Raw genomic sequence first — 12201 nt, forward strand, 5'->3', positions numbered from 1 at the left:
CTTAAATTGCAGGATTATTAGCAGTGGTTCTGGAACTATAAGATGGGGGGGCTGTAACTCTAATGGCACAACATATTGAAATTTATTTTCTTACTAGTCAGTGGATGGAACGGTCACATTAGCTGTAGGCTATGCTGCTTAATTTTCATTCTGGGATAAAGGGTTTATAACTAACACATACACACGTCCGTATGTGTGTATATGTGAGAGTGTGTATACACACACACACACACACACGTATTGATAGAAAAACATGTACAGAAATCTCAGCAATGTGAACCAATTTCTTTTAACAGGTTTACTCAGTGGTCAGTGGATTGACAATACTGAATGAAAAATAATGATGTTACACAAAGATTTTACAGGCAGTTTATGGAAAGCTGGGGAGGGGCAGGAGTCACAAGCAGTCATGAAAAATGGCTCTGCCCATGGTCGCCATCCATACTTTACTGTCATTTATTGAGAGAGAAAGCTTATATATATATATCTTGTAGTTTGCTGGAATTTAATAAATAAGGACAACATATAATATATAAAACCATAGAAACATTTTATGCTACATGCATATCATATAATTTAGACATAATAATTTATATGGCAGAGAGACGCAGACCTATGTTCGTCCGATTTTCCTGGACAACGCACACACGCAAGAGGTGTCTATTCTTATCCAGCGCCAGGCTACAAGTTTATTGTTTTCCGAAGTCAATGCCCGTACAAATGTTTGCGATGTTTTGCACTGGGAGTTCCAGTGCTTATCATCTATGCCACGACAACCGCTTTTGGCAGGTTTGACTTGTTTGCACCTTGTCTCATAAAAATATTGCTTGACTGGGGAAGGGCCCATTTTGATTTCTCCTAGCACAGTTACTTGGTGTCCTCTAATGTCAATAGCTGAAGATTTGTCTGTGACCCATCGGCTTTCACTGTCGCACACCGAATACTCCCCACGGTGACTCTTGCTTTCAGCAAACCTCTTCCGCCGAGACGTTTGGTTCACCACCACAGAACTACCAATGTAATCCTCCATAAGGTACAATGGTGGGGGCTCCAATGGGGCATTGTCACTAAAGAGGACCCTGGGGGAGCTGTAGCGTCTCTGTTGCCTCAATATTTCTGTATCCACTGGCGGGAAATCCAATTTCACATTTTCGTTGTCATCTATATCTGGCTCAATAGACTCTGTTTTCTTCATTGTGTCTGGAACACTATCCGTAATATCTATCATCTGTTTGGATTCCTTATTTTTCAAAATGTCTGCTTGAATAAGTTTTATAATGAGAGAATTTATTGAATCTTCCGGTAAACTCCCTTGATCCATGTTGGTAGATTGGATGCCACGGAGATAAGCAAGAAATATCACATAAAACAAGATGGACATCACCTTGTTCACGTGTAAGATCTGAAAAAGAATTGAGAGTCAACTTAGAGTCAATTAAATGAGCTTACAGGTAGAATCAATTGGCCCATCCTAGTTTTTTTTTAAAAATATATATTTTGCAAATGCAGTTTTTTACAAATTATGGGTACGATCCCAGAAACCACTGGCTAGGACACAGGCAAGAAATTTTTCAAGTTCATATGGTCAAATGAATCTGCTTTATACTGCAGACTATTAGACTATTGCCCCATCAAGCTCAATATTGTCTACTCTGGCTGGCAGTGAGTATCCTGGTCTCTGGTGGGGAGTCTTTTCCAGTCCTGCTACTTCAGATCCCTGTAGCCAGGAACTGAGCATGGATCATCCTTCTGTGTGCAAAGAATCTGCTCTACCACTAAGCTCTGATACATGATGCGATCTTATGCTTAATAAGATCATTGATTGACCTAGCCTGGAATTGTCTAAGAATCCTATGCAGAAATCTTTGTCAGCCCCAACATCTGAGAATCTTTTAACTGGAGATGTCAGGGATTGACCCTGGCACCTTCCCCAGGTGAAGCATCTATTCTATCATTATACTGTGTCACTTCAGCATAAAATGTGGTTGGTGGTATAATCAGAGAAGTGATAGTGTTGCTTGCTGCTATGTTAAAAAAAAAAGAGAGAGAATAAATATCTGATCTATGCACTGATATCAGGAGCTCTTGCTATACTGTAATCCTGCCCTAGATAATTGACACATACGTTCTACTGATATCAACTGAAGTTTTACATGGCAAAACTGAACCCATGGATGTGTTCTGAAAGCTACATGGAAAGAAAAAATGTGTGCATTTATTCTTAAGTCTTTGGCCGAAACTAGATGTTAGAGCAGACACTGACTACCACTGAAAACAATAATCCCACATCATCATCTTCCATCCTCCCTATAACATCTAGGGATAATCAATATCTAACATGACATCAGACTGTGAGCTTCACACCCGTACAAGCAGTAGCCAATGAAACAGAGTGAAAACACTCATAGCCTGATGATTTCACATCATACATCAAGTATTACTAGAACATGAGTGGGCAGAAGATAGGCTGCAGTCCATTGGGAAATTTGTTGTGGGCCAGGTAGCAACTGCTGGTTGCTGGAATCGTGTGAAGAATGTTGTGACTAGGTGGGCTGTGGTGTGCACCAGGAAGGCAGTTCTGATGTATCAAGCGCACATATCCAAGTCCCCTTTCCACAGATTAGTTATGCCTTAATAGTTGAGAGATCCTGGATTGGATCCAGACTATGGTAGTTACACTTGGCTCCGGCTGAATTCAATGTTAGGCTTAAGTTGGTCATGAGTATTTGTCCCATTGACTTCAGTGGGACTAAAGTATGATTAACTCAGTCTAGATCCAGCAAGTATGCGCGCTCGCTCTAGAAAGGTGAAACACACGGGTGGACCATGGGCATGCTAGCAAAACAGAAAAAAGTAGATTGTCTAAGTCTGATGTTAGTCCACCTCTGCCTTATATCTTATGTGGGAGAAGAGACACAGGATTGATGCTTTTAGTGGCATCACCATGTTTAATTCCAATATATATGTGTACTGACCGACCTCTGATGGAGTGGACTCTAGCCCACAACAGTTTATACCACAGCAAATGTGCTAGCTAATCACCTTGGGAAGAAGAGGACTTAGCTTTGCTTAACTCTGTGACTGTGTAGAAAAGAACACTCTCTGGCAACGTGCAAGCTGCCCTTTTATGGTCAAGAAATGTGTTTACCCCACATCCATATTTTGTTATGAAATGAGCTCACCTAAGCCTAGTCTACGTGTTCATTACAACTAACTGACAATTTAAGACAAGGCATTTAATTTGTCACAATAGATCTTGCTGTTCTATGAAAACAAAAGTCTCTGGAGAAAACGCAGGAATTTCTAAGAGTAGATCACTGGAACTAAAGAAGCAGCAATCATGTTAGAGTGAGCTGTTTGTAAAATGGTAACCTAGCTCCTACAAGGGGGGGAGGGAACAGTGGTTAAAAACAGACCTGCCAGCATGACTGATGTTGATTGTAGAACGAAAATAATCCTAGCTGCTGTCCTCTACTTAAAAAAAAAGTTCTGAAAGCAATTCAGAGGAACCCTTACACCGTAGAAAGCACATGACTGTCAGGTATCAAAATCAGTGTCAGAATTGTAGACAGGTTGGTTTGACTATTAAGCTTTGGCTTACTTCATACATGCAGTTGATAGTAATAAAACTACTCTTGGGCCATGTTTCCATGACAACAGAAGGAGAAGCGAATGGAGGAGTACTGGATTTTTTAAAAGGAATCAGCTTTGCTGCAGTTGGTCCATGCAGGGCTCCAGGAACAGGTTCTCTGTACCAGTGAAAATCGCTTCACAGAACACACTTCCTGGTACGGGTGGGGGTGGGAGTGAGTGTCCTCTGACTGGCAGGGGCTGCTCAACCAATGAGAGAGGCTTCCCCCCTCCCCCCTTTCTCCTATCCACTGAAGGTCCAGATTGCACCTGCATTTCGGGAGCAAGCCTCACTGAGCACAATGGGAGTTACTTCTGAGTAGACACACACATGCTTGTGCTGGGAAAGGTGGGGGAGGAAAAACACAGGGATGGGAAACCAGCTCCCTTTCTAACCACAGGTTCTCTGTAACGAAGCTGTGAAGTAGTGACTTCCTAAGGCAATAAACCAAACAAAGGAGAATTGGAGCCTCGAGATCGTGCTTTATTGCAATTAGGGAATCGGGCTTTAAACTGTGCCTCTTTCAATTGAGGGGCATCTCTGTAAATTCTGATGTGGGCATTCAGGGGACAAGCCTCATTCAGCACAATGGGAGTTGCTTCTGAGGAGACACTAATTGGTTTGTGCAGGGACAGGAAACACCCAGGAACCACCCCTTGACCAGGGCCAGGGTGAAAGGCGCACCCCTGGGCAGGGCCGGCATAGCCGAGGCCAATGCGGGGGCTGGAGCACACAGCAACTATACCGGGGCAGACCCGACTCGAGGAAAAGAGTCAGACTGCAAGCAGTCTCAGGAAATCCGGTTTTTCCCTGATAAGCTCCGGGGTGGCTGCGGGATGGCCATGCCGTCATGTATCCCTAACGACCTCCACCCGCAGCCGGCTCGGAGTACATTGCTGGTAGAAACACCCCCTTGGACTATTCAATCCTCAGGTGGAGAAAACTGATGCTCCTCCATAAAAAATGTCACAGCACATAGAAAAGCAAGATTACAGTCTGTTGCTTTTTTATGTGCAGGAATTTCCTTTTTTCCATGGGAAAGTATTCAACCATGCAATCCCCCATCGGCAGACTATAACAGTCCATTCCAAGAATAGTTTTGCCACCTCATCCACTGTCTGGGGCCTCTGTTCAAATCTTACAAAAGTTTGCACTCTACAAGTAAGTGTGTGTTGTTCAGTGCAAATAACTAATCAGGGCTGTGCTCAGTAGCCCAGTAGCAGCGGTCAGCTTTTACATGCCCATCCTTGGCCGGATGGAGAAAAGTCTGGGGTTGCCAATGGGACGAGAAGACTGAGAGAAGGAACCCTGACCCTTAGAGCTGGTTGTGGTGATGAAAACTGGCAAGATAAGAATATCAGTGCAAATAAGATGACAGGCCCATAAAAAAATCACACAGTTTCTATATTTTGCTTCCCCACCTCTCTTTTTTTTTTTTTTATAACATCCTTGTCTCATTTTTACTACACATTTAAAACATTTTTTTGATTTTCATTACTGCTTTTCAACTTTCACATTGTGGGCACATCGACATAATTGCCAACAGAGGGGAAATGGGGCAAGACAAGAGGAGACTTCCCCCCTCTCCCCTCCCTCTACATCCCCTGGCTCCATGGAGCTGGCTGTGGGACAGCCGCTGCCTCCTCACCCCCAATCAAGCTGGGGGGGCCATAGCTTGCCCAGAGGAGCACGGATGGGCTCCCTGGGCTTGGTTCAATAGTAGATAGGCCACTTACGCACCACCAAAAAAGGAAACGATAACAAAAGGATACACATTTGCATATGCTAATTTATATGTATAAATGCAAATTTAGAAATAATTACTAGAACTTACATTTCATAGAAGGCAAGCCTAGTTCCCATCCAAATAATCCCAAATACATTCTTCAGTTAATTTGCACCCCACTCCCATATTACCCCAAATGTGTCAGTTTCTCTTCTCTCTGGGCCAGTTCAGGAAAAGCCCCCTTGCAAACAGACCATGGTGGGTTGTTCAATCCCTCTCTAAGCCACACTGCTGCCAGCAGACCATCAGGTGCTCGCCAGCTGCCATGGCTTGTTTCCCCCTTGGTCCTCCCGCCTGCTCCCAGCACGTCTCCCAGCAGCCTTTGCAGCACAATTCGTCTCTGCTCCTGCTGTGATGAGACCCCCCCCGCTTTCTTGCCTTGCAAAGCACCTGCGCTGACATACAAATAAATGTGTGTGCATATGCGCGCACGTGCTATGTCTGCACTAGCGCGGGGCAGGGGGAGCGTATCTTACTTTTTAGGATGGCGCGGCTGAGGGTTTTATTTATTTTCTTTCTCTATTCCTTAAAAATGCTTCCTTGGCTGCTCCTTGAAGTTCCCCTTCCTAGTACAGCTAGGGTGATTGACTTGCCTTTGGGTAAGTGCAAACGCCCCCAATTCGGGACCATGGCACTTTGGGAGGGGGGATTTAAGCTTTCCCCCTGCCTGTTTTCATACCAAAATCCCCATCCCCCACAGGGGTTAAATAAAGAAAACATTGAGACAAAATTGAGCCCCAAGCTGGAGAAAGAGGGGCAGAGGGTTCTGCGAGGAGCCCCCGGGTTTCTTGTGGCACTTGCCAGGCATCTCTGTAGCCCTTTCCAACAAGCCATGCAGAAACCACACGGCCAGGTTCACCCATCATGACAAGCCACCCTTTAAACAAGCCGCCCGGAACATCCCAACAACAAGCCATGGGTTCTCAGGGTGGCTTGTGTGTGGTCAACAACCCATGCTTAAGCCATCCTGCTGGGTTCAGACAACATGATAAGCCACTCTGAAACAAACGAGGGGACAATCCACCGCGGGAACCAGCTCTCTCTCTCTCTCTCTCTCGCAGAGCCCTCTCCCCCTGTCCCTGCAGCTGCTCCTCAGTGTCCTTCCTCCTCCTCCTCCCACTCCAGCTGTGGTTTTGCTGGTGAGGCGAATGCATCGGGCGCAAAGCTTCTGCTGCCAGTCCTGACCTCTGTTTTCTCCTAAGGAGGCTCAGCGGGACGCAGGTTTGTCTGCTAGCAGCATTTGTTGTGTTTGCTCTAGCGGGGGGCCCTAAACAAATGTCCTCGCCTCTTTCACCACACAGCCACAAGCTTGAGCTCTGAGCAGTGCTGCTACACAAGGGTGGTGGGGCTCCTGGAGCCATCCTAAAAAGATTTGGCAAGCTAAAAATCCAAGATTTTTCTGTGTACCTCTGAGGTCCCCTAAGTCTTCAGAAACTCATTCTGTTCCTTTCCTTTTGCATGGTCAGATAATGCCTACTTTGGTAATGGAGCGTGAGAGTTAGCATTTCTGTACTATACCTCAAGCATTCAATAGCTTCACAGGCAGTAATACTACTACTGCGCAATAAGGAAAAACTGGACACTTTTACAAACAGAAATGCAACAACTAACCGGTGGAATAACAACAATAATATGAAAATCTGCTACTGCTATAGGAGAGACCTGTGATAGCGGCCCGTTTCATATGATCAGTGCCCTCCCCCACACATGTGCGTGACTGCAGCCTGGAAAAGGAGCTGCAGTAATCAAGCCGATGGCGGGGGCTGCATGTATAGAGGCGTGTCAGCCTATGAACTGGTGACTCTGCGTCATTCCCGTTAAGGATGGGAGGCCAGCCAGCAGAGGTCCCGCTACTCCATGGGGACTGCCAACAAGGTGAACTGGGCCAAAAACTTTCAGGAAGGGTATCAAAGGCTACCGTGCAAGAGAAAACAGAAACCCTGTGGTCACAGTAATTTGAGCTCAACCTCACCAAAAAGGGCAGATGGGAATGGGATCAAGGCATTTAAACTTCCAGTTACCAATGTCCACTGCTTTCAAAATGTGAGGTGTGGTTTAGACCAGGGAAGAGCAAGGTAGGTCATAGCGTACTGGTGGATTACTTGCAACTGGGCGGCGGGGTGTCCAGGTGAAAGGGGCAAAACTGCCCCCCTCCTGCCTTTTTGGGGTGGGGGAGAAACACTAACTGTCGCTCTTCGGGTCTCCTTTCTGCTTGCAGTGGCCATTTCTTTTTCCCCAAATACACCAGAACAACACGACACTGCAATGTAGCATCATTCTGCGGAGGTTTTTCTCAGAACACTGCTCAGAACGAGGCTTAATTCTGTGGCCCGTGAAATGGCGTGCAAGTGGAGTGGCCGTTTCTATTCTCTTAATTCTGGTTGGTGCAAATGCTGTACAATATCACATTTTTAATGTGTTCACATCAGGTATTTTAATTCTACATGTAGTAGCAGCAAAAATGTTTGTGGCAAATAATATATTGCCTGCCCTGAGAGAGAGGTCAATCACAGCATGCTTGGTAATGCTAATGTGTAAATTATCTGCTACAAATGAGGTCAGATGGAGAAACCACCAGGTCAGCTGAGACCAGCAGACATTTGGCCCCTCTCCTCCCAGAACCATCTCCACCAGGCAGCTATTCCACCTGGCTACCACAGTGGGAGAGGTGAGACAAGGGGGCACATGCGACCCTCCTCCTGTGTTTACTGAATGCCTGCAGGGACTGGACGGCTGTGGAGGCCTCGCTGCCCTTGGCCAGCACGCCAACGGGCCGCACATACCACCAGCTGTGCATTCAGGATGTAGGTGAAGCACGTAGATTCTGTGCCAATCAGGATTCCGTGTGGAGGTGCTGTACACATGTGCATTGGTACATGCACTCATAAAGCCCACTGACAGGTATCCCTTTCTTCTCATCCATGTGGGAACAAATGATACTGTCAGGGTGGACACTGAGCCCATAGAATCCCAGAGTAGTTCTGATTCTGAGGAAGAGCAGTCGCTCCTGGGAGAGGAGCGCGCTCCTCTTTCCCAGGGCCCACAGCTGACGGAGATTCCTCCCACCAGCATTCCTAGATTAGAAAGCAGTCCAGAGAGTGACCGAGCAGAGATAGCAGACGTGGTGGATGCGCGACGCAGACGCAGAGAGCGGCGCCAGATGGAGGGCGCGGAAAGGAGGCGCAGTGCCCGGTTGGCACGCAAACAACGGCTGCGCCCCGAGGATCCAAGGGAAAAGGGGAGGGACTCTCCCTAGTCCTTAAGTTCAGGGGTCTGCCAGTAATTCCCTTTCAAACAGGGACCAACTGTTTCAACTTAGGGCATAGGTACTCTGCTGCTCAGATCTAGTTGCTACCTGTAGAGTTGTTAAGTTATAAAAGAAGAATAAAGCTTTAAAAGGAATCCCTTTGTCTGTGTCTGGACTTGGTTACTAAATTAGACTGAGAGAGGCCTCCAAGGAGCCCTTGACAGATACCGCCAAGTGGAGCTACGAAGAGATCACGTCAGACTTTGAAGCTCTGGGAAGGAAACTCAAGAACTTTGAGGCCCAGACAGTTTTCTCATCCATCCTTCCAGCAGTTAGAAGAGGGATAAAAAGGGAACGAAAAATACTCCGGGTGAATGACTGGCTACGAAGGTGGTGCCAACAAGAGAGATTTGGATTCTGAGACCAAGGCCTACACTTCCTGGAAGATGGGCTGTTGGCAAGGGACGGGTTGCACCTCACAAAGGATGGGAAGAATGTGTTTGGTTACAGCATGAAGAACTTCATCAGGAGGGCTTTAAACTGAATCCCATGGGGAAGGGAGATGTAATGTTGGGGGTAACAATGGATGTAGGCGCATGCACTGCAACGGAGAGAACAGGTCTCATAGCACCCAATAATAGTCTTCAGACACATGTAGGAAGAAAGCCAGACTATGAAGCACATGGTCTTCGATGTCTATATACTAATGCCCAGAGTATGGGAAACAAACAGAACGAACTTGAACTCTTAATACAAGAGGGAAATTATGACTTGATAGGTAGAACTGAGACTTGGTGGGATGACTCTCATGACTGGAATACAGCAATTGAAGGATATAACTTGTCCAAAAAGAAGACGAGGAACAGAAAGGGAGGTGGGGTTGCCCTGTATGTGAAAAATTCATATCTCTGCACAGAAATACAGGAGGATGAGCTTGGTAGCCCCATTGAGAGCATCTGGGTCAAAATATATGGAGCAAAGAATAAAAGGAACCTGGTGGTCAGAGTCTACTACCGGCCACCCAACCAAGGAGAAGACAAGGATGAAACTTTTGAAAAGCAAATAGCCAATGTTTTAAGGAAGCATGATGTAGTAGTAATGGGGGACTTCAATTTCCCCGATATTTGTTGGGAGACAAATTCTGCAAAACATGGCCCCTCCAGGAAATTCCTGACTTGTGTTGCGGATAACTTCCTTCTACAGAAAGTAGAGGAAGGAACTAGAGGATCGGCTATCCTTGACTTGATCCTAACCAACAGAGATGACTTAGTGGATAAAGTAGCAGTTACAGGAACTCTGGGGGAAAGCGACCATGTTGTACTTGAGTTCTTGGTTCTAAGGGAAGAAAAAGCCGAGGGTAGTCAAAAGCGTACCCTGGATTTTAGGAAAGCTGATTTTCATAAACTCAGAACAATGATCAGGAAGGTCCCATGGCAAGCGACGCTAACAAGAAAAGGAGTCCAAGATGGGTGGGAACTTTTAAAAAAGGAAATTCTCAAGGCACAATTACAAACAATTCCAACAAGACAAAGAGGTGGAAGACAACAGAAGAAGCCAATGTGGCTTCACAAAAAGCTTAGGGATGACCTGAAAACAAAAAAGGACACATATAAGAAGTGGAAGGAAGGCCAAGTAACAAAGGAAGAGTACAGGCAGGTAGCACAGAATTGCAGGGATGGCGTCAGGAAGGCTAAAGCTGAGAACGAGCTGAGGTTAGCGAGGGATGCTAAAAGCAACAAAAAGGCTTTCTTCAGCTATGTGCACAGTAAAAGGCAGGGGAAAGAAATGGTTGTTTAGCTATTAAATAAGGATGGCAAAACGATAACAGATGACAAAGAAAAGGCAGAGGCGCTCATAGGCATATGGTCAAGGAACACCCAATTACTTGGAATGAGTTCAAATCTCCAGGGCCAGATGAACTGCATCCTAGAGTAATCAAGGAACTGGTAGAAGAATTCTCAGAACCACGGTCTATTCTCTTTGAGAAATCATGGAGGACGGGGAGAAGTGCCAGAAGACTGGAGGAGGGCTAATGAAGTCCCTTTCTTCAAAAAGGGTAAAAAGGAGGAACCTGGGAACTACAGACCAGTCAGTCTGACATCAATCCCTGGGAAAATTCTGGAGCAGATGATAAAGCAATCCATCTGGAAGCACCTTGAAAACAATGCAGTGATTACTTGAAGCCAACATGGATTTGTCAAGAACAAATCCTGCCAGATGAATTTGATCTCATTTTTTGATCAAGTAACCTCCCTTGTAGACGGTGGGAATGCTGTGGACATCATATACCTCGACTTCAGCAAAGCTTTCGACAAAATGCCCCATGATATCCTGATGAGCAAACTAGCTCAAAGTGGGCTAGAAACAATGATCTGGTAGATCCACAGTTGGCTACAGAATCGGACTCAAGGAGTGCTTATCGATGGGACCTTCTCAAACTGGGGAGAAGTAACAAGTGGGGTACCGCAGGGCTCAGTCCTGGGCCCAGTGCTCTTCAACATTTTTATTAATGACTTGGAGGTGGAGGTGCAGAGAATGCTGATCAGATTTTCAGATGACACAAAACTGGGCAGGATAGCTAATACTTTGGAAGACAGAAACAAAATTCAAAGTGATCTGGATAGACTGGAGCACTGGGCAGAAAACAATAGAATGACATTTAATAGGGATAAATGCCAAGTTCTGCACCTAGGAAAAAGAAACCAAATGCACAGTGACAAGATGGGGAATACTTGGCTCAACAACACTACAAGCGAGAAGGATCTTGGAATTGTTGTCCATCACAAGCTGAAGATGAGCCAACAATGTGATGTGGCTGCGAAAAAGGCAAATGCTATTTGGGGCTGCATTAATAGAAGCATAGCTTCCAAATCCCAGGAAGTACTAGTTTCCCTCTACTCAGCACTGGTTAGGCCTCATCTGGAGTACTGTGTCCAGTTCTGGGTGCCACACTTTAAGAAGGATGCAGACAAACTGGAGAGGATTCAGAGGAGGGCAACAGAGATGATCAGGGGCCTGGAAACAAAGCCCTAAGAAGAGAGACTGAAAGAACTGGGCATGTTTAGCCTTGAGAAGAGAAGACTGAGGGGAGATATGATAGCGCTCGTCAAGGACTTGAAAGGGTGTCACAAAGAGGAAGGCCAGGATCTCTTCTCGATCATCCCAGAGTGCAGGACACGGAAGAATGGGCTCAAGTTACAGGAAGCCAGATTCCAGCTGAACATCAGGAAAAATGTCCTGACTGTTAGAGCAATACGACAATGGAACCGATTACCTGGGGAGGTGGTGGGCTCTCCCACGCTGGAGGCCTTCAAGACGAGGCTGGACAGCCACCTGTCAGGGATGCTCTGACTTGGATTCCTGCACTGAGCAGGGGGTTGGACTCGATGGCCTTGTAGGCCCCTTCCAACCCTACTATTCTATGATTCTATGATTAGGGTTCTTTACATCAGGAGCGGGCAACTTGTAGCCCTCCAGATGTTTTGGCTTACAGCTCCTATCGTCTCTCACCATTGGCTATGCGGGCTAGGGCTGCTG

At 46.1% G+C, this 12201-nt stretch overlaps 1 protein-coding gene across 1 annotated transcript in view; it reads right to left on the reverse strand.

Moving 5' to 3' along the window:
- Positions 1–291: 291 nt before the first annotated feature.
- Positions 292–12201, reverse strand: part of NTF3 (neurotrophin 3) — an 84124-nt gene continuing 72214 nt past the window's right edge. The window contains exon 2 of the mRNA XM_084811863.1: positions 292–1402. Within this exon, the coding sequence (XP_084667989.1) occupies positions 614–1402 (789 nt within the window). The 3' untranslated portion in view covers positions 292–613. The remainder of the gene's footprint in view (positions 1403–12201) is intronic.

This window comes from Heloderma suspectum, chromosome 7, assembly GCF_057233095.1.
Source record: "Heloderma suspectum isolate Gila_16-S chromosome 7, 16-S_ref, whole genome shotgun sequence".
Lineage (NCBI taxonomy): Eukaryota > Metazoa > Chordata > Lepidosauria > Squamata > Helodermatidae > Heloderma > Heloderma suspectum.